Source organism: Natator depressus, chromosome 4 (genome assembly GCF_965152275.1).
Source record: "Natator depressus isolate rNatDep1 chromosome 4, rNatDep2.hap1, whole genome shotgun sequence".
Classification (NCBI taxonomy): Eukaryota; Metazoa; Chordata; order Testudines; family Cheloniidae; genus Natator; species Natator depressus.
The window spans coordinates 1,869,313-1,893,197 of NC_134237.1; the positions used below are offsets into that span (position 1 = coordinate 1,869,313).

General features: G+C 40.5%; 1 protein-coding gene across 1 annotated transcript in view; it reads right to left on the bottom strand.

The window, feature by feature from the left end:
* The window catches only part of TNKS (tankyrase), a 278,738-nt gene that overhangs the window by 19,589 nt on the left and 235,264 nt on the right, over positions 1-23,885 (bottom strand). The window contains exons 15-22 of the mRNA XM_074950255.1: positions 22,993-23,158; positions 19,742-19,961; positions 19,359-19,468; positions 14,981-15,169; positions 11,895-12,132; positions 11,165-11,247; positions 4,323-4,443; positions 2,171-2,268 (exon numbers count right to left, since the gene is read on the bottom strand). Coding sequence (XP_074806356.1) covers positions 2,171-2,268; positions 4,323-4,443; positions 11,165-11,247; positions 11,895-12,132; positions 14,981-15,169; positions 19,359-19,468; positions 19,742-19,961; positions 22,993-23,158 — 1,225 coding nt within the window. The remainder of the gene's footprint in view (positions 1-2,170; positions 2,269-4,322; positions 4,444-11,164; positions 11,248-11,894; positions 12,133-14,980; positions 15,170-19,358; positions 19,469-19,741; positions 19,962-22,992; positions 23,159-23,885) is intronic.

The window sequence follows — 23,885 nt, forward strand, 5'->3', positions numbered from 1 at the left end:
AGCAAGAAAGATTTTCTGGAAAGACTATGTTGACATAATAAAGAATGTATAACTAAGGTACATAATCTTCCATTTCTTGGTTACTGGGGGGATCAATACATTGTGATGTTTGTACATTACTATTACCTGCTATCAAGAACTATAATTTCATCTACAGGTAAGTGACTTTTGGTAGACAATTACAGTTAAAGTAAAATAATTTAATAACAGCCCAAATAAATATTGTATTTGACTCTGTTGGCAGTTGACTCTGTCTGTTACGCAAGCTATATGCAATCCTGTATGAACTCTGGATTTCCAAACTCTTGTCTAAGCAAGACGTAGCTTAAACATTTTCAACTTACTTTAAAAACAAAACAAAAAACCACTAGCACAGCACAGAAACAGTTACAGTCTAGGGCAATGTTAAGTCAGAAAATCAACATAAACTATACCAAGTGAGAGGCAAAACAGTCTAATACATGTGAACTTTGCAGTCGATATTCTGACTTTCGCTACGGCAGCAAGCTGTTAGGGTTGCTAAGCAGACTCTTGGCATCAGTATTTCACTGGTGACAAGGTGATTGGACACAATGAGGTTGTCATACCATGCCTCCTTATTAAACTAAGCAAACAATTTGTTAAAATAGCACCCTAAGTCCCTGATCCTGCATGTCCTAATGTGATTTTCTACTAACAGAAATGGACAGATCACACACGAAGGTCTAGGGCTCAAGGTCAAAGGTTTTACAATGTAATCTGTTTATTTTTCCATTTAAATAGCTAATACCACAAAGTAGTACACACAAAACCTCCCTCCTCATTTTGATCTGTCATATGAGCCTTTTGAACACTTCTCCAAGAAAATACACTTTGTAAGACCCAAGAGCACATTCAGTGGGTGTTTCCAAAAGACTTCAAGAAGCATAAGGAGCTGCCTCTTGAAGCAGTGGATACAAGCCACAGGGAAAGGGATGAAGGAGAGCATAATCCCTTTGGTTCTATTTTAACCTATGTTCCCAAACACCCTAGCTAAAAAAGGGAAAAACTGACAACTTTCATGAAGGTAGGTGCACGCACGTGGCCCTGTGGAGCATACACATCTGGATACCAACTACAGGTAAGGGTCACAGCATACAGCATCCATCCTACCCTATCTAAGTTCTTATCCTGGCACTCATCGCCTTAGTATCCAAGTGTCTCTGTGGAGAAGGCAGCACCTGAGCAGGAGATTGTGGCAAGGCAGGGAGAAGCACTGGGTTAGCCTGGCTGGCAGACAGTGGACAGAGCAAGGAAGATCTGAACGTGGGCAGTCACCCAGCAACAACGAAAGCAGCCACAGCTCAATGTGCACCACCATCCCCAACAGCAGAAGGGTGTGTCTGGCCCCACCCATCACCTGGTCTCTCTTGGGGCAAGAGGCAATGCCATGTTAAGGGGATCATGGGGCTGTTGTGTGACCTGTCCTACTCTCAACGATGACCCAGGACCCTGGGGAGAAATGGTTGTTCCAGCCTCCACCTGCAATTACTCTCAGCTCATTTTTTGGGAGCTGCAGGATTGACTGCTGTCTTTGGGGGTGAGGTGATGCTGATGCCTGGTCTGTCCCCATGGAGCTGTGGGGGTTTGTGTCCTTTCCCCCCACACTACAGAGGACCTTGATGTTGTTTCGCTTGCCAAAAGAGACTGCATAAAAACGGTCCTTTCCTACTGCTCCCTAAGTGCCCTGGGGTCAGATCTTTTTTATTCATGTTAACTGCTTTGGTGCTGCAGGGCTGGAGTCTCTCTTTGTGCAGCACCAACAGCATTGCTTGTTTATTTTAAGTCAGTGACACACTTGTGGAGCTCTACTAAAGGCAGTGAGGGTTGCAAAGGTATCACCGAGGCCATAATCTGAAAAAATGTGACGAGCGCAGGTGTACCTGGGTGTGGAATTGGGCCCGCAGAGCACTGGGGATATATAAGAGGAAAAGAACCTAGTTTGACCTTCAGTTCCTAGGCAGAGTTTGAAGATCTGGCCATCAGGGATCACATCTGGATCTGTAGTCACTGAGTGGCAGTAACGTGGAACCCACCAATGCTATTTTGAGAGGATCACTTTGCAGTGTAGAACCACACTGACCTCCAGGACAGACATTAAGCAGCACACACAAGCCAATTTTTAAAACAAAAAAATTTGTATTTATAATACCTCCTCTTCTACTGATTGATACTCCTTATCATCAGGAGCAAGATCTAGGAGAATAGTCCCTTGGCTCACACAGTGAAAAGTCAAATAAGGACTGGTGCCTGCAAAAGGGAAGAATTTAAGAAGTAAAAATCAACTGTAGGAAACAATACCAGCTGTATTTTTACCCAGCTTTACTATTATTGCTTGTTAAATAACCCCAGGGCAGGAGCAAATGCAATAAAGGACGTAAACAAAGGAAATACAACCTAAATTAGATCAAATGCTTGAAAAGCAGCAGGCATTAAAAGAGAGTATTAAAATAGAATAAAATATTAAAAGAATAAAATTTATGTGGGAGAAGAACTTATCGAGCAATTTCTGCTTTCAAGTGAAGCAGCTGAAGCCTGTGTGATAGAGACAATTCCAACAGTTTGCAATTACAGTGTGATCCATTCAGGAATTAGTTATTAGTAACCAACAGTTGTGTGTGTTAATCTTCGAACAAACCCCTGCACTAGACCGTGACTGGCCTTTACGTAGGTACACAAAGAGCTGCTCCCACTGTATGCACTTCATGCTGGAGCCTGCTAGAATGATGGCCTTGTGCTCAGAGCAGCATAGAATCATAGAATATCAGGGTTGGAAGGGACCTCAGGAGGTCATCTAGTCCAACCCCCTGCTCAAAGCAGGACCGATCCCCAATTAAATCATCCCAGCCTGGGCTTTGTCAAGCCTGACCTTAAAAACTTCTAAGGAAGGAGATTCTACCACCTCCCTAGGTAACCCATTCCAGTGTTTCACCACCCTCCTAGTGAAAATTTTTTTCCTAATATCCAACCTAAATCTCCCCCACTGCAACTTGAGACCATTACTCCTTGTTCTGTCATCTGCTACCACTGAGAACAGTCTAGAGCCATCCTCTTTGGAACCCCCTTTCAGGTAGTTGAAAGCAGCTATTAAATCCCCCCTCATTCTTCTCTTCCGTAGACTAAACATCCCCAGTTCCCTCAGCCTCTCCTCATAAGTCATGTGTTCCAGTCCCCTAATCATTTTTGTTGCCCTCCGCTGGACGCTTTCCAAATCCTTCTTGTAGTGTGGGGCCCAAAACTGGAAACAGTACTCCAGATGAGGCCTCACCAGTGTCGAATAGAGGGGAACGATCACGTCCCTCGATCTGCTGGCAATGCCCCTACTTATACATCCCAAAATGCCATTGGCCTTCTTGGCAACAAGGGCACACTGTTGACTCATATCCAGCTTCTCATCTGCTGTAACCCCTAGGTCCTTTTCTGCAGAACTGCTGCCTAGCCAGTAGCGGTGCATGGGATTCTTCCATCCTAAGTGCAGGACTCTGCACTTGTCGTTGTTGAACCTCATCGGATTTCTTTTGGCCCAATCCTTTAATTTGTCTAGGTCCCGCTGTACCCTATCCCTACCCTCCAGCGTATCTACCTCTCCTCCCAGTTTAGCGTCATCTGCAAACTTGCTGAGGGTGCAGTCCACGCCGTCCTCCAGATCATTAATGAAGATATGGAACAAAACCGGCCCCAGGACTCCACTTGATACCGGCTGCCAACTAGACATGGAGCCATTGATCACTACCCTTTGAGCCCGACGATCTAGCCAGCTTTCTATCCACCTTATAGTCCATTCATCCAGCCCATACTTCGTTAACTTGCTGGCAAGAATACTGTGGGAGACCGTGTCAGAAGCTTTGCTAAAGTCAAGGAACAACACGTCCACTGCTTTCCCCTCATTCACAGAGCCAGTTATCTCGTCATAGAAGGCAATTAGATCAGTCAGGCATGACTTGCCCTTGGTGAATTCATGTTCCTCCCCTCCATGTACCTCTTGGGGTGTGCATTCCCCAGATGGGGTGGAACCATTGTCTTGTCTCCTCTCCACCCTATCTTTGCAGCACCAGACTGAAAGATTCCTTTGACTCCAGCCATTTAATTTCTACTGCCTAGCTGGAATTTGGTTCAATGCTGCAAGCAGGAACGCATCTAACCTCACCTAGACTCTTTAAAGTCATGGTCTAAGACTGGGGGTGGTCTAAGAGCATTCCTTTTACAAGGCAATTGCTGAAAGCCTGCTGAAAATTATTTCCGACAGGTCCAGGTGTACATAACTCAAAGTTAACAGGTAGGGCCGACTGTTTTGATATATTTACCTTGCTGCCCTCCTAGAAGTCTCTCTACACCTTTTATTAGTTTGTGGCGATGTCCATATGCGTTAATGCCAATTTCTTTTAACTCTTCATGCCCCATGTCTGCTAATACATCAAGAGTTATCTGAAAAGAGAAAGGATGACAAAAATTAATAGCCAAGGCTTCATTACCTCCTAAGGAAAAAATGAAAAAGTCCCATTGTTACAGAAATTATACTGTACCTACACTGCATTCATGCTAGGAGCAGAATCCCTCAGTTTATGTATTTTATTTTTATTATGATGACCCTACAATCTAATAGACTGCCACCTTCCTGTCTGAGGCTGGCCCAGGTAAATACCACAGGGTCTCTCCCCATGATGAGACAGCAGAGAGCTGCTCTATGCCGGCTGCTGCAGAATGTGTGTAAATAACACAGAACATACCTCTCTCTTCCAAAAACTAACACGGAAATCTAATTTAGCAAAACAGTTAAAAAGTAAGCTATTTAATTTCCCATCCATCTCCCTTCATGGTAAGACTCCACACCAAACTGGGAATAATTTCTAACCATTTAATGAATGCACTGAAACAACAGTCAAATATTACCAGGAAAATGCTTTAGTCTGGATCTGATATTGCTAAAGGAATGATAAAAGGCTTAATTTAAAACTGATAGGAGATTTCAAGTGTGCCTATGGGATTTAGGTGCATATGCCCCACTGAAAATCAGTGGGACTTGCATTCCTCTGTTCCTTAGGTGCATCATAACTCTTCCCCTTCAGTGACAGGCCATACTGATATTGGATTTTTTAAAATAATTTCCTGTACTGAAGTATCATTGATGGAGCTCCACATCAAGGACGATTGTACACAGGTGGCTAGTCAATGTATTATCTAGAATGGCTCTGAGGAGGGTTAGATGGCACTCTGGCTAACACACCAGTATATTATTTACACTAATACACCCACCATTGCTAGCACTGGTGGAGGTACATGAGTGACAACAGAAATAGCAAAAAAAAATCCCAGACAACAGCTTTCTTGTCAAGATTATTAAGGGGTCAGGATTACTAACGTGGTGCTGTACATCAGCACTATACACATATCAACAGTTTAAAGCACACTGTAGCCAGATTTTACATTTTTGCACAAAGACTGATAAACGTATTTCCACCACATACAACATGGAAATAAAAGTTCTGTCTAATTTTAGCCTGATAATTTCCCATTCTTTTGCTGTTACGTCCTTATTAAAATGTCTAACACATCCTACATCGATGCCATTACAGATTTTCAAAAACATTCACTTTGTGTTTATGTGGTGCGTGTGTGTCTCCAAACACGATTTGGCTATGTAAAATCATGCTTCAGTAACCCGCGGTTCTTAGGAATAATGACTGTCATGATGACAGATCAGGTCTATTCACTAGCTGTAATATATTAAGATTCCTCAAAGCATTTGACAAGGCTGCATTTCAAGGTAATAGAGATTACCTGCTAAAGCAGGAAGTAATAAAATAGGATGTTAAATAAAATGTGAAACAGAAAATTGATTTAAGAGCAGGACATAAAGGGCAATCTAGACACAAACTTTTCATATTGTACAGAAATTCTATACACAGGTTACTTTTTGGACCTCAGAGATACAGAAAAATTTCATTTAGGAGAGGCATTCAAATACATCTGCTCCCAAATTTACACATTACAATAGAATTGGAGGCTTAGTAATCAATGGGAAACCATGCAACTAGATTCAAAAGTAGCTGAAGAGTTAGGATGACTGGATCTGTAAGTAGCAAACAAAGTCCACTGTAGACAAAGATAATATGCTTAATTCAGGAGAGAGGGACTCAACCAAGGGATATGCGATAAACATGACACCCAACATATCGATCAGGCAAAAGATATGAAGGTTACTATGAAAGAATCATTGAAAACATCCATCAAGTGCAGAGCAGCACTACAAAAGACTGCAAAAGATACTACCGTATTGCCAGAGGACTAGGATTAACGTCAGGGGAGATCCAAAATGAAAAGCTGTCCCTCCCTGGTACCTGTATCACAGGAGGGCTGTTTCCTTGCAGAGATTGTAGTGTATGGGAAACAAAGACAGTTCCAGACATCAAGCATCAAAATAATATGGAATGACTATGAAGATGTACTCATTGTCTTTGAAAGGACAACAGTATGAGATGAATTAACAAGTTTTCAAAATGATGAAAGAGACAAGTAAAGCTGATTTGCATTTTAAAAACTCTCACTAGTGGGGGAAAATTGTACAGAACCTAGAAGTAGGGCTGTCAAACAGTTAAAAAAATTTATCCTGATTAATCGTACTGTTAAACAATAACAGAATACCATTTATTTAAATATTTTTGGCTGTTTTCTACATTTTCAAATATATTGATTTCAATTACAACACAGAATACAAAGTGTACAGTGCTCACCTTATTTATTTTTGATTACAAACATTTGCACTGTAAAAAACAAAAGAAATAGTATTTTTCAATTCCCGCATTACAACTACTGTAGTGCAATCACTTTATCACAAAAGTTGGACTTAAAATGTAGAACTACATACAAAAAAAATGACTGCATTCAAAAATAAAACAATGTAAAACTTTAGGACTAAGTGGACTTGTGGGTTCTAAAAATTCATGCTTCAACCCCCATTCCAGAGGACATGTTGATGATGGGTTCTGCCTGATGACGATCCAAAGCAGTACAGACTGATGCATGTTCATTTCCATCATCTGAGTCAGATGCCACCAAGAGAAGGCTGATTTTCTTTATAGGTGGTTTGGGTTCTGAAGTTGCTCTTCCAAGACTTCTGAAGCCATGCTCCACACCTCGTCCCTCTCAGATTTTGGAAGGCACTTCAGATTCTTAAACCTTGGGTCGAGTGCTGTAGCTATCTTTAGAAATCTCTCATTGGTACCTTCTTTGTGTTTTGTCAAATCAGCAGTGAGTGTTCTTATAATGAACAACATATGCTGGCTCATCATCCGAGACTGCTATAACATGAAATATATGGCAGAATATAGGTAAAACAGAGCAGGAGACATACATTTCTCCCACAAGGAGTTCAGTCACAAATTTAATTAACATATTTTTTTTTTAATGAGCATCATCAGCATGGAAGCACGTTCTCTGGAATGGAGGGGGCAGCATGAAGGGGCACACGAATGTTTAGCATATCTGGCCCATAAATATCTTGCAATGCCGGTACAAAAGTGCCATGTGAACGCTTCTTCTCACTTTCAGGTGACATTGTAAGTAAAAAGCGGAAAGCATTATCTCCAGTAAATGTAAACAAACTTGTTTGTCTTAGCGATTGGCTGAACAAGAAGTAGGACTAAGTGGACTTGTAGGCTTTAAAGTTTCAATTTTGTTTTTGAGTGCAGTTATGTAACAAAAAAAAAAAAATCTACATTTGTAAGTTGCACTTTCATGATAAAGAGCCTGCTCTACAGTTCTTGTATGAGGTGAATTGAAAAATACTATTTTATTTGTTTATCCTTTTTACAGTGCAAATATTTGTAATAAAAATAATACTATAAAGTGAGCACTGTACACTTTGCATTATGCATTGTAATTGAAATCAATATTTGAAAATGTAGAAAAACATCCAAAAATATTTAATAAGTTTCAATTGTTATTCTATTGTTTAACAGTGAGATTAAAACTGCAATTAATCGCAATTAATTTTTTTGAGTTACTCAAGTGAGTTAACTGCAATTAATCAACAGCCTTACCTAGAAGATAAGCATCTAAAGCAGAACTCTTCAGCGCAAGAGGAAGGTTTTTTAAACAGGAAAAATGAGTTTAAGCAGCACTTAAAGATTTGTTTCTAGAGGGTCATGACTAAATGAAACAATCCAAGATTAGTTTAAGATAACCAAGGAGAGCAGAACTATTTGGATAGAAAGGTTTTTCCTGGTTCTAAAAAGCCAATATTTCAATTTTTCTGATAAATATAAACTTCTATTAAATATATGGAAAGCACACTTCTCCTAGGTAAGAAGAAAAAGGTAGCCAAGAAATATTACAATTCATGCTGAAGTGAAGAAGTAGTATATATAATGTCAATGAAAACTAAAGAAAAACTGTCATATCTACAGGAATTGGGAAGCAAAGGACAACTCTTAACACTTTATACAATAGTCTGGAGAATTTTCATAACCAACACATTATGTTTAAAGTGTTTGTTCCCTGACTTACGGCTACGGTTTGATATGTCTTATTTCTCCCTCGCCTCACATTATATCTTAGTTCATACTAGTAAATTATGTGTTTGTCCAAGAAGCTGTTCAGAAAAAGAATTCACAAGTACATTCAAATGCTATTCTCTTCCAAAAACTGACCATAAACATGGTAACTTCTTACAATACATTTTGCATATCCAGAGTAACTGGTAACATACTTTTCCCCCACTATTTAGTCTTTAGCCCTACACACCTAAAACAGCTAAGATTATAACCTTGTTTGCAGTAGGAAACTATTTCCTGAAATTCTCTAGCGTAGACAAGGCCTGGGTAAAGTAGTTTCTCTTCTGCCTTGCCCATTAACTGCATTGTTTACTAAGTTCTAATCACTTTCACTTCATAGAATCATAGACTATCAGGGTTGGAAGGGACCTCAGGAGGTCATCTAGTCCAACCCCCTGCTCAAAGCAGGACTGATCCCCAATTAAATCATCCCAGCCTGGGCTTTGTCAAGCCTGACCTTAAAAACTTCTAAGGAAGGAGATTCCACCACCTCCCTAGGGAACCCATTCCAGTGTTTCACCACCCTCCTAGTGAAATTTTTTTTCCTAATATCCAACCTAAATCTCCCCCACTGCAACTTGAGACCATTACTCCTTGTTCTGTCATCTGTTACCACTGAGAACAGTCTAGAGCCATCCTCTTTGGAACCCCCTTTCAGGTAGTTGAAAGCAGCTATCAAATCCCCCCTCATTCTTCTCTTCCGTAGACTAAACATTCCCAGTTCCCTCAGCCTCTCCTCATAAGTCATGTGTTCCAGTCCCCTAATCATTTTTGTTGCCCTCTGCTGGACTCTTTCCAATTTTTCCACATCCTTCTTGTAGTGTGGGGCCCAAAACTGGACACAGTACTCCAGATGAGGCCTCACCAGTGTCGAATAGAGGGGAACGATCACGTCCATCGATCTGCTGGCAATGCCCCTACTTATACATCCCAAATTGCCATTGGCCTTCTTGGCAACAAGGGCACACTGTTGACTCATATCCAGCTTCTCATCCACTGTAACCCCTAGGTCCTTTTCTGCAGAAGTGCTGCCGAGCCATTCGGTCCCTAGTCTGTAGCGGTGCATGGGATTCTTCCGTCCTAAGTGCAGGACTCTGCACTTGTCCTTGTTGAACTTCATCAGATTTCTTTTGGCCCAATCCTCCAATGTATCTAGGTCCCTCTGTATCCTATCCCTACCCTCCAGAGTATTTACCTCTCCTCCCAGTTTAGTGTCATCTGCAAACTTGCTGAGGGTGCAATCCACACCATCCTCCAGATCATTTATGAAGATATTGAACAAAACTGGCCCCAGGACTGACCCTTGGGGCACTCCACTTGATACCAGCTGCCAACTAGACATGGAGCCATTGATCACTACCGGTTGAGCCCGACAATCTAGCCAGCTTTCTATCCACCTTATAGCCCATACATCTTTAACTTGCTGGCAAGAATACTGTGGGATAACTTAAATAACTCCGTTCAATGCAACAGGCTTGCTCAGGCATCACAGAATTGTAGGACTGGAAGGGACCTCCAGAGGTCATCTAGTCCTGTCCCCGGCACTCATGGCAAGACTAAATATTATCTAGACCAGTGGTTCTTCACCAGGGATGTGTGTACCCCTGGGAGTACACAGATCTTCCAGGGGGTCCATCAGCTCATCAATATATTTGCCTAGTTTTACAACAGGCTACATGAAAAGTACTAGCAATGTCAGTACAAACTACAATTTCATACAGACAATGACTTGTTTATACTGCTCTATATACTACATCAGTGTTTCTCAATCTGGGGGTGGCGATTTATTTTATAATTATATGGTAACAATGAGAAAGTAAGAAATTTTTCAGTAAGAGTGTTCTGTGACACTTTTGTAGTTTTTAAGTGAGGTAACACTTGGGGTACGCAAGACAAATCAGCCTCCTGAAAGGGGTACAGTAGTCTGGAACGGTTGAGAACCACTGATCCAGACCATCCCTGAGAGGTGTTTATCTAACCTGATCTTAAAAATCTCCAATGATGGAGATTTCACAACCTCCCTAGGCAATTTATTCCAGTGCTTAATCACCCTGACAGGAAGTTTTTCCTAATGTCCAACCTAAATGGTCCTTGCTATAATTTAAGCCCATTGCTTCTTGTCCTATCCTCAGAGGTTAAGGAGAACCATTTTTCTCCCTCTTCCTTGTAAAAAACCTTCAAGAGTTTATGAATGGGAAAGGACACGTGTAGCTTAGGGTCTAATTTGTCCTGCAAAACCTTTATTGGTAATAATGCTCAAGACCAAAGGACCAATCGTGACTCAGATCCCGGGATGAATTTGCAGAACTGGCAGTTGGGAAAAAAAATATTTTACTTGTAAACTGAGCAAACTCGATACCAGCCTCAAATAACTGTGATGCCATTTATTCAGTCTTTTTCTGAGTAGAACCTCACTTTAAGGTACTAGATGACTCATTTGTAGTTTCCTTTGTTATTTTTGTTTTTCACAGATGTTAAACAGTCATTTAAAAAAAGTTAGGAAATAACAGATGCAATCAAAATTTGCTTGAGTATTTATTGTATTCCCTATAAATGAACATACAAGTGCACCATACATGAGGCTCACTCATTACCTGTTCTGTTTCAAAGATATCCCGCAGGTGTTCAAGCCCAAGGCTTTTCAGGAACTGGCTGATATTCATGTCAAGACCAGCGACTATAATGAAAGAAACAGATCAATGTAGAAGATATTCATCATCCAGCATAATCTCAGCTTGTCCTCAGTCTCAAAACACAGCTCTCTATAGTCCTCAGCCAAATAATCTACCTTAGACTGTACAAAAGCTCAGTAAAAACTGAATGTTAAATACACATTAAAAACAACCGCTTAAAACAGAAACATCTGATTTCAGTAAAACAGGACAGCAAGTTACACAGGAATACAGATGAAGATGGATGCATTTTTGCTATACCATCTTTCAGATGCTGATGGACAGCTTGTATTTCAAATATTAATCAAAGGATTAAAACTTTAACAACCCCCTCATCTCAGCCATCGTGTTTCCCCAAATCACAATTATACCCATCAGAATTTTTGTCCAGCAGCAACAGCGGAAATCTGTGCATTTAGTCAGTGACCCTTGCCTTTGGATTCTGAGCTAATCATGAACGAAAAGATAACTAAGAGGAACAGTCACCCAAAGAGCAGAGGAAGAAAACAGGAGAAATAGAGAAATTCACATTTCTTTGAGATGGGAGTATTTTTTATATTCAACATCTTCAGGATCAAGTAAGGCAGAATGCAATGCTAAGCACCTTCTTATTGTATTTTTGCACAGGAACCTTACCCAGCAGAAAAATTACCTTCTCCTTCTTTCCTTTCTGTTCCTGCTGCTCCATCCCCAGCATTTGATGCTCCTCCCACTGCTAGTTCTGCCAGAGGCCCTGTAAGGTTATCAATGCTGCTGGCCGCAGAGAGACAGGAGGGAGTAGATGCTGGTGAGATTAGAGAGGCACTAACTACGGTTGCCTGAGGTTTAAAACAGGTAGGCAAGGCTTCTGGAGGCATTGCATCTATCAGCAAAGCTCTGATATCATCAGCCTGAAAGACAGAAAGCACATTCACATAGGGCTTTATTTTCATTAAAATCACCATCTATTCATTTATTAAGGAAGGAAAAAAATACATGCAGTGGATAACCTTATTCCCAGTCCCCATCTAAGTAAAACCCCCCAACAATCTCATAACATAAATTTAATCCTCTCATAGGTCATTCATTTTGAAAAAAAAAAAAAAAAAAAAAAAAAAAAAAAAGCAAAAATTGCACCCACTTAACACAACTTTTTAAGACCAGGTCTATTTTCTATTATATGTCAGAGAGTTAATTACATTTTTTCCTCATGGCAGTGTGATTTTATAGATTTTAAGGCCGGAAAAGACCAGTATAATAATCTCATCAGACCTGCATAGCAGATCAGACAATTCCACCATGTAATTCCTTCTTCAATCCTGTAACTGCTGGTTGAGCGAGAGAACCAATTTTAGGGCTTGTCTAAACATTATAGAGCTTGCAGTGGTGCTGCTGTAAGCTCTCTAATGTAGCCGCCCTAAACCGACGGCAGAGAGCTCTCCCGTCAGCTTAGCTATGCCAGCCCCCTTGAGCAGCGGTAGCTGTCAGCAGTAGAGTATATCCTGCCAACATAGCGCTGCCCACATTGGCAGCTGTCGCTGTAACTTATGTCGCTCAGTGGGGTGGTTTATTCACACCCCATAGCACCATAAATTATGACAACATAGGCTGTAGTGTAGTCATAGCCTTAGTTCACAGCAATTGTCCACATGGAGCCTGTGGCCGCGCACTAGAAGTTCACTAGTGTGCTTTAATATACTCCCATTTCAAAGCAGCATAAATCAAAGTGCCATACAGAATTTTTAGTGCACAGTCATCAGGGTCCACATGGACACTCAGTGCACAGCAGGCTAACACACACCAGCAGTCCCCAGTACAAACCTGCTGAGACCCCACAGGTACATACTTGAGATGGCGAGCCTTTGTCATTGCTCACTGCTGCCGCACAACCGTGGCTACACTACTATTTTTAGAGTGTTAGCTGGATATGGGTTAGTGTGACTGTGTCTGCACAAGCTGGGAATCACACCAGTAGCTCCAAGTGTAGACATATCATAGAATCTCAGGGTTGGAAGGAACCTCAGGAGGTCATCTAGTCCAACCCTCTGCTCAAAGCAGGACCAATCCCCAATTTTTGCCCCAGATCCCTAAATGGCCCCCTTAAGGATTGAACTCACAACCCTGGGTTTAGCAGGCCAATGCTCAAACCACTGAGCTATCCCTCCCACCATAGCCAAAGTTTGCAGCAAGCTGGGGTGTTAGTCTATCCTGCACTAAATTGTTGTGCATTAAGTGTCTGTGGACTAAAAGTTTAGTGCTGCTGTGCACTAAAAGTTCCTGGTTTGAAACAGGAAGAGATCAGAGAGCACTAGGGAACTTTTAGCTTGCTGCAAACTAAATGTCCCTTTAGATAAGCCCATAGGAAGACATCCAGTCTTGACTGTAAAGACTCTGAAAGATGAGGAATCTACCATTTACTTTGGTAAACTGTTCCAAAGGTTAATTTACCTCACTTTTACAAAAAGCCTGTATCTTATTCATCGTCTGAATTTGTCTAGTTTTAGCTTGCAGCCATTGGATGTCATTATGCCCTTGCTGCTAAATTGACGAGATCTCTCCTCTCAGAAATCTCTTCCCCATGCGGATACTTGTAGAGCATGGTCAAGTCACCTCTTGACCTTCTCGTGGAAAAACTTAATTGAGCTTCTTAAGTCTCTCACTGTAAGTCAGGCTGTCCAGATCTCAAATACTTCTTGTAGCTCTTTTCTGAACTCGCTCCAATTTTTCAACATTTTAAAATAAATGTGGACACAATATCCAGTGATGGTCTCACTAATGCGGTGTACAAAGTAAGAGCACCTCCTTACTCTGACTTGATGCTCTCCTGTTTATAAATCCAAGCACTGCATTAGCCCTCTTAGCCATAAGATTGCACTAGGAACTGATGTTCAGCTGGCTTCCACAATGATCCCTAAAGTCCTTTTCAGAGTCACGGGACAGCAACATGTGTGGAGGTGCAGGGGGAACATGTAAAGTGGATTTATTTGGGGAATGATGTCTAGACCACTCCATGAGTCTGTTTTCTTCCCCAGCCCAGCCTCCTCACCCCCTACTGTGGCTCAAACTCTCCTACTCCCTCCCCTGTCTATTCCAAACTTCTCTACTTTCCAGTTCTCTGTGTGCCACTCCCCACATAGCAACCATCAATAATGGGGTCACCTGGAATTCATAAACTCTGTGTGCCCTATAAGATATGTGGAAACTATTTTTAACTAATCCTGCCACTAACAAAACCCAACTAGTCAAAGACACGTATTCAGGAAGACCTACAGCTAACAAGAAGTTTGGAGGTTCTGGGTCATTCTAGTCACATTGTTTTGGAGTTATGTTGTGCCTAAAAAGGGTTAAGAAATTATTTAAGAACTGAGAATACCCTTTTTGGAACACTCATACTTCCTCAAAGTCTGATCTATTTCCCTGAAAGGATTCAAATAAACAAAGTGTGTGCTGGCTAAAGCTCACATCCGTGACATTTCAGGTGGAAAGATTCAGTCTGGGTAAAATTAAAGTGCTGGGAATTAAACTGGTATTTTAAACCTTAACTAAGATACTAGAATCTCATCCTACGATTTGTGCATGGGCTTGCTGCCAACAGAGGTGTTGTGCATGGACGTAAAGAAGTCCTGACCACCCTACCCTTCCCAAATCTCAGGATGGAGAAGGCTGAGGACCACTGGCACAGTGGAGGCACTGAGTGTCATTTAATACATAAAGCAAATTCTTTATAACAGTTTCTGATGCTTTGCAATATGAACTTACTGTTGCCAGATCTAAAGGCGTTTGACCCTCTTGGTTCTTCATGGTTGGATCTGCTCCATGAGCTAGTAGCAGAGCACATAGCTGTGTCCTTCCTTTTTGTGCTGCTTCATGCAACGGTGTGAATGCCCATTTATCTGTTGCATTTACACATGTGCTGTATTTAATCAAGAGCGCTGCTATATCCACATGCTGAAAAAAACCCAATACTTTTATCATTAAAGTACAGAGTAGCTGCTACAGGGTACAGCAATGTAGAGGCCATACGATGTAGTATTGTTAAGTCACATCTTCATTTCTTTTATGCAGAGATAATATGGATATTCAGAGATCCTCTTCATTTCCCCTCCCTTTATTTACACCCACCTCTGCAACTCACCTGCCTAGGTCACAACAACTTTCCCTCCAGTCAAAGACTGAAAAACTTTCCCATCAGCAATGGGCATACGAACAATGATGGACATTCTTTCCTCTTCCTGACTTAGCTTTGTGATTTCAAAGCCGCATAAGGCAGCACAAGGCCATATTTTGTTAGCTGAATAAACTACGTTTCTCTAAATATGAAAGTGCTAAGGAAACCCCAACTTCCCAATTCGCTCAAAGGAATCAGTTGTGCGAGTCGCTTTGGATTGCATTTAATCATGTAGTTTAGCTGTACTGTATATAAGCTATTAAGCAGTTCAGCTCCAGAATAATGAGATTAGGTGATTTTCTTTGGTTGATGTTACAGAAAGGGATAATTATGTGGAGTTTTAGATTTGCATTATCTTATTCTAAGAAGAATTCTTTACATTTTCAGACCCTGATCCTGCACATACTTACAAATGTGCTTTACTGTAAGTGTGTGATATCCCTGATATCCAGTGTGTAAGTGTTTGTAGGACGGGGACTTTGCTGAGGAAAGTAAGCGTGTCCACTCCTGAACTGGTTTTATTATTTCTGGAGCTCAGATACCACTGTGAAGTCCCTGGGAGCTGGAAGAACATTCCAGATACTGACAAACGGAACAAGTACCATCTTTCTTCAGATTGCTGTAGCTTGTATGGCCTGACATAGATTTTAAATATGTATGAACAGGGATAAAGGAACACGTTTCATCTGCTGTTTTCGTTCTGCTTAGCAGTTCATTGACTTACACCCAATGTTAGAAAGCAAACGGTTAAGGATCTACAGAATACCGATTTACAATAAAATATACAAAATAAGAAAACCCGGGGAAGAGAAGCATTATTATTTTCTGTGTTCAAACTACTGCCGTTTATACAGTGTCAGCTAGTGCAGCTTAGTGACTTTTGGCCACATTTTAAGAAATACTCCCATTTGGGCTCCTAAAAAGGTGGTTGGATTCAGTTGCAGCTGAACCCGGTTGAAACGAACCAGTTTGAAAACCTGGCCCTTGAGCATTTATTTCATTATTTGGTACAATGAGCTACAAAAAATACTTTGAACCAAAGTGATGCTGGTACAGTTTCCCTCATCTACATTTATTTCCATAGGCTACGGATGTGACATTTTAACAGACATGTAATTTGCTTCTGTACCCCACCCTTACAACTATAAACCATTTAAAATCATAGAATCATAGAATATCAGGGTTGGAAGGGACCTCAGGAGGTCATCTAGTCCAACCCCCTGCTCAATCATCATCCAAATTAAAACAGAAGAAAAGGAAACAAATTATAGGGAAAAATTACTCCCTGTACCACCTTCCTATGAGTGTTTTTACTAACTGGTTTATCATTGCATAAAGGCAAAAGCAGTATACTCAGCTAAAAAACCCAGCAGATTGAAGTATGAAAACTTGTTTGAAATAGTCAGCACAGACCCAAACCCAGAGATTCATGACACTGACAGATTTTATCTTTCCCTACGTTTTTTTTTTTTTTAAGTAGCTACCAACCTCTCGCAAAAAGGCTTGGCTTTATCGCTCAAGAAATATTGGTTTAAAAGATGGCTAACCTCACTTCTCCCCTTCTGAACTTGCAGAGCAATTGGTATTTCCCATACTTTTCTGCCACATAGTATAAAAGACACTACCTAATTATGTGGTAAACAAACAGGGTATATCCAACATGAAGATGGGGGAACTAAAGGAAAAGCAAGTTTTAACGAAGGAGTTACAAAACGTTGACTATATTAGATAAAAATTCAGGAGCAACCAAGTATTCCGCCCTTCACAGCTGATCTATGCCATGTCACTGAAATTAAGAGGTGCCGATGGCTAATATACAATAAGGAGAACAATTTAAAAAAAAGATGATGAAAGAATATTGAACACAACTCTCATTAGCCACGCAGAAGAGGGGACACTGAATTAGACTGGAATTATGATTTCTTAAAGTGATTATTAGTGTGAAACAATTATTGGCAATTTTCTATTCCAAATACCCTCCAATTTCCCTTTCAGCAGATTAAAACACTTGATACTGAAGTTGTGGGTGTCAGCGAGGGGTAAGCTTGTAGCCCTCTGCATGAAGAGCAAGATGGAAATCGCAACACTTATTTTCATTTGGAATCCATGGTCAGTTCAAGGCTCTCTAAGACTCTCTCCCCCAATTTCTGTTCATTTTACTTCAAGGTCATTAGACTTTTGACAAAGCATATTGCCACTCACTACCACTCCCTGAAAAACATGGAGAGAGTTCCCAGTTCTCCTTCCATGGTTATCAGACCTTCTTGGCTAGATAAATATTTTATACTGACTAAAAATGAAACATCTTTGTGTAACTGTGGGAGGCTGGCACTTTTCTCCCTTCTATCCCACTTTTAAAACCAAGTTTTCTAATACAACACTAAATCAGAGACTGTGGACATCTGTAAATGGGAGAGGCAAGAGCTGTCAAAGGCATATAAAAAAACCAGCTCTGTCTCTGGTATCCTTTTTTCCTGCTGCCTTCTTTATGTAAGATTTACTGTTTAGCTATTGGAGAAACCAAACTTGTTAAATTTGCTGACAAAATGTCTGAGGGAGCAACAAACAGCAAGGGTTAAGTACTGCTCAGTTCTTAAGCATTTAAAAGAACTATCCTATACAGCTGTGACAAAACACAGTAAATGAAACGCAAGGCTAACAAATGTGATAAATAACCTGTAGTTTAACTATATAAAATGTGTACATTAAAAGCGAAGGATTGACCTCGAAGACGTATAAAAAGTACTGAGCTGTGATGGATTGTTCTGCAAAGATGGAAAAGAGCTAGTTTACTGAAGTTTGAAAAAAACACCTGCAGCACAAGACTTAAATATTCAAATAATGTTAACAACTTCAAATGATCCTTAGCAAAAGGAAGAATCAGATTAGAGGCTTGCATTCCATTGTTAATCCTTCTCATCATACCCACATATTGCAACATATCTGGTACAGTATCTGAAATAACCACTGACAAACTGAGGCATAAAATACAGCATCACAACAGCACCACTAAATATATACAATTTGGTAACTTGCATTTTGGTATAAATGTGAAAACAATTTTGGACTCAATTACCGCATTCAAGCCATTTCCCCTCTGATCTCCAGTGCAGTCATTTTTGTCAGTGTTCTAGTTGCTGAAATTGCATTTACAATAATGGGAGGAAGCAGAGGAAAACACAACTAGAAGAGGCAAACAAATCCGGCATTAACTTAGTGTCATGTATGTAGTCTTTCATCTACCTGGGATTCTTTCAAGAACGGACTTCACGCAATTGCTTGTAATAGATTTCCTTCTGCAATCACCCACAAGATAAAGTGGCATGTAGCGTTTTAGGGAAAGGTCCATCTTACATCTGTGCAGATACTGCACATAAAGATGCTTGATTCTCTATATGTTAATGCTGCTTTGTGAGGGTGGGAAGGAAGGGAGATCACTAACAGACTACTCATCCTAATAATGCTGCTCCACAATGAACTTGTGCTTGATCCACAGACACTGCTCTCTCTTCCTTCCCACTCAAACTCTTAATCACCATCTGAATCTTTGCCTATTTCTACAACTGCAGGAGAAATTTCTTTGGTTAAAAACAAGAGGTGCCAAACATTATGCCAACTTGCTACAAACGTTTTGGTTGCCATAATAGCAACTGTTTCACTGGTTCTCCAAAGTTTCTGTAAGTGACCCTATATACAGTAGTACCAACTGCATCCCCCTTCTAGTCAAATTCTGGGCTTTTTTATGAAAGCCACTGAGACCCGTGGGAGTAAGATATCGTAGTGACTTGGACCAATAATTCCCTCATGGCTACGGAGGCCAAACTTCGCTCCAGATAAGACAGTCTGTCGCAATAATTTGCTTTAGATGCAACCACTTGAAAGACTTCCCCCTACTTTGTGTACTAAAAATATTACAAAATTACGAGAAGCTTAGCACTGTAAATCACAAGTATAAATGCTTATACTTACCCCATAGGATGCTGCATTATGTAAGGGGATTAGTCCTCCTTTGTCTTGAGCATTAACGTCAGCACCATGCTCTAGAAGGTATTCAGCTACTTCCAGGTTATTATACCCAGCTACAAAAAGAGAAAAGAAAACAGAGTATCAGTAGAACTAACAGAAAAACTGGGAAGGTGGGAAAGCTAAAACTATTTTATTTTTGGAGTTCAAAAGCACCTCTTTTGCAAGCTACTGTCTTCCTGTAATACGTCTAGACAGCTGGCCTAGTAACCAAGGCAATTTGCTGTGAAACTATTACTATGTCAGTTCCTTATAACATGCTCTGTTTTTTGTTGATTCCATTGCATAACTGTGATAAGAGAGTCTAGAAGCTCTGGTAAATTGCTTACCTGCAAGATGTAATGGTGTTGAATTTCTTCCTTGGGTGTCTCTGCAATTGATATTGTCTGGTGTACACAGCTTCTGCACTCTTGCCAGACAACCTTTTTTGGCAGCATCTAGCAAGGCAGCGTCTCCCCGCAGCAAGTCCTGTATATCTGTGTCTCCTTCTTTCACCAGATCTAGAGGAGTGTTACCATCTCTGTTCTTTTTTGTTGGATCTGCTCCATGCTGCAAATAACAATTCTACATGTTATTGCCACAAATACATGAGTGCAATACATAGGTATGTCAGTTCATGGACTGCATTCTGCAGCATAGCACTGGGAATGCTCTCAAAGCTAGTGAGATTTTGGCAATCCATTTTCATGAATTAACAGCCATGTACTTTAGTGGATACCCACTGTACAGAATAGACATTACGAAACCTAAACCCAAACTGCTAATCTACAAAGCAACCTTACAGGTCTGAAGAGCCTTGTCTATACTAGAGGACTGTGGTGCTGTAAACGTACACTGCACTTGTAACTTCTTGCACCTATACATTACACAGCTTGCCATGGTTCACGAGTTTTGCAACTGCATCATTGTAAAGGCAGCTGCTTGGAGCAAGGCTCATCCCAGCTGTATTCTGCATGTGGTCATTCTTCACAGTTGCAGTGCTAGCATAATCTAAAAGCACTGGTGTTGTAAAGGCACTTCTGTACAATCTGACAATGCTCCTGTAACCCCTTTGCAATTCCACTCTGCAGGTTGTGCAGGTTTCCTCCTATACCCTGATAATTCTGTTCTGAGCTACTGCAGCTCCTGAGTTTTGTGCTTTACAAGCTGCTGCACTGCCACATAAAGGCTTTCTTGTTCCAAAACTGAAGTATATATTTTTATACAATGCAAAATGCTGATTTCTACAATTCACATTTAAAAGTTTTTAGTACAGTTTCTCTCACTGGGGATTACTATTCCCACAAACCTCTACATCTGGGCCCTGTGGAATAGGTACCCAGTGTGCTGGTCCTGGAAGAGAAGGAGGAGTGCTGAATGTTGATGCAGTGCAATGGAGCACTCAGAAGAGGATGGCCCACAGGGACGCATTGCATCACTACAACTTAGTGAGTTGCACCATTGTTAATGGCAATAATGTAGCAAAGCCGAGATTCAGGAGAGAAATGTGAATCTACATAAGGGAACGTTTTTACCAAAGGTTAGCTCCCCTTAACTTTCCCACCATTGCTAACAATGGTGCAGTTCCTGTGGTGTCATAACAGTGGGAGAGTTGCAATAGACAAGGTGCTGGCAACTGCCAACATGTTACCCACTGTGTTGTACAGCAATGTTCAGAGCAGTCTAACAGTTGTTAGCACCAGTGAAACAGCCCTGCTGTTAGCTAAGGTGGGCAATGGGGGGGGGGGGGGGGGGCTTACCACTCTCCTGCTTCCAAGGCTGTGTCTGTTAGACAGGAGTATAGAGTAAGGATGTGAATGGAAGAAGCGGGCAGAGATTGGCTCTAATGCATCCAAGCAGCTTTCGGAGAGAGTGTTCTCTGTGGCACATTGTTTAAAATGTCTATTGCAGTCTTCTGAAAATTACACCTCTAGATCCCTAATGTGAAAGGTTTCAAAGTGGAACTTTTCTCCTTCTGGAGGACAACAAAACACGCATCCATGGGCTCAGATATATGCTGATAGGGCCATATAGAAACAGACAGGGAGAATGCTAATGAGAGACAGACAAAAATTAAGGAACACAAAGACAGCCCTCTTTACCTACAAGCACAGAGAAGCAAAAGAGAGGATGCAGTTCAAAGCAAGGTAATGGAAGAGAAGGTCACATGAGATAAGGCCAACAGCACGCCTCCCAAAAATACATTTGAAAAAACAACTTTATTTTTAATATTTTTAAATTCAAGCGGAGCGGAACAAAGTAAGGGAGATTTCAGGAGGATGCACATTCCGCATCCCAGCGCACACCAAAACAAAGGCATTATTGCCAGTCAGAGCAGCAGAAACCCTTCGTAACCAGCGGGCTACGAGCACAAATACCAACCAGTACAAGGCTCAAGGAAATCGTCTCAAATGTACCCAGGACCAACAGATTTAAAGACCTACAGTGCCAATTTTAAGGGTGTGTCACTGGAGCCTTTTAGCTCTTGGATGCAGAAGTCTGATTTACAACAGGTATTATAACCTCAACCTCCTAGGGACCTTAGGGAGTGCTTCTAAGTCTTCTGTGATGTGTCTATTAAGGAACCGACTTTTGTTGAGGATCCTTTGAGGTTGAGTGCAAGAACGGCTAATCCCACACTGGAACGATCCTGGGCTGCAGAGCACTCCAGTGCTGATAAAAGAAAAGTGCATTTGAGAGTTTGAGATAACTTCTGTAATCAGATGTCGCTTTAGGGACCCTCAACAAGCACAGCCCTGGGACCTCTGTGAGGGAGAGCTTGTGGGTTCTACTGCAGCAGGTTTTTAAATTGCTGTGGTGGTCCTCCATCAAAGTGAAAAAGTCCTCAGAAAAATTAACAAGATTGAGTAGGAATAGCTTGGCTAAGCAGCAACCATGTAAAAAGGGGTGAAGAGAGCCTGACAACTGCCTACCTTTTAAAAAAAGTATATAAACGCCTATGATGAAAACAATGTGTGGGGTTAATTTTCCTAATAATTTCTTGCAATTTTGTCAAGCTTATTTTAAACATTCTCATTAAGGGTTTTTGTTTAAAGCAGGGGCTGCTAGCTTGAGCACTCCTGCTGATTATCGTGCTTCTTCCAAACTATCTTAATTTACATTTCCTCTGAGGATTTTCTCATACATAAGATATTTTCTAAAGACCACATTTAAATTATTGCTGTATTCTGTACACTTGCACAAATATCAATGAAAGTTTATTCAATTGTAGCAACTATTCCACAAGTAAAAGTTCATTTTTTTGTATCCTTAAACTAATTCCATTTGTTTCCGTTTGTATGAAGTAAATGTTATTTAACTGACATTATTGAATGTATTAGAGGAATATTTCAGAATAAATTAAACCATTGTCTTGAAAAGTCATCTGTACTGATGAATTTTAATAAAGTGAACATGTTCTGAAAGGCACTTCAAATGACTTTACATTCAATATAGAAAGCGCCAGATATCACAGTAAAATTTAAGATGAAAATGGATTCAAATTAATTTACTGAAAAATAATAAAATGATCTTTGTTTCAGATCTTAAATGTAACAGAACACACATTTAAAAATACATTTGGTAACTGTAAATAACTTACTTTTAAAAGCAGCTTGCAGATTTCATATTTTCCTTTTGCTGCTGCTTCATGCAGCGGGGTAAATTTCCACAGGTCTGCCACATTGACAGAGGCCCCATGCCTCACCAATAGCTCGGCCACCTCATAGTGTCCATATGAACAGGCATTATGCAAGGGTACTAAGCCGCTAACCAAAGAGAAAGGAAGTTTTAATTGTCACAGAAAGTCGAATTCAAATACAAGTTTACAAAGCTCCCGTGGATAAAACAGCCTCAGAGAGAAAAAAAGACTATTAGCATCTTTTAGTAGCCCCAGTTTCACAGCTTTACATGCCCTTCTATTGAGGTACATATGAAATGAACATCCCTTTTCCAGGCAGCGAATGAAAACAGCTTTTCTTCAGCTCCTGCCAATGATATTTCTAATTGATGATGTTCGACCAATTGTCATTATTAATAATTTCTATAAACAGGCCATATCAATATTGCTAACAATAGCCATATGTTGCAAGAATCACTGCTGTAATGTCAACTTTGGACACTTGGGTGTAAATTTCCAAAAAGGGTTTTAGTGGGTGGCTAAAATCCCATTTGACACGTGAAGTTTGGGTATTAGTAAGCCATGCATGTGTAATATTGTGGGGAAAAAACTGTACTCAATTCCATTTGAAAGGAGCTTAAAACTTCAAGACATTTAGGATCTGAACCTAACCTTGAAACTCTGTTCATTTTTCTCTTCTTCATAGATGGTTTATATTAATACAGAAAAACAACTTTTTAAAAGTTGACTATTGGTTTCTCTAACTATTGTGACATGTTGTCCCCCTTTTAAATCAAAGTGCCTGGAAAGGCTAGAAATAATAAAGAGGTTGTATAGTATTTCTAGCCTTTCCTGATAGTTTGATTTAAAAGGGG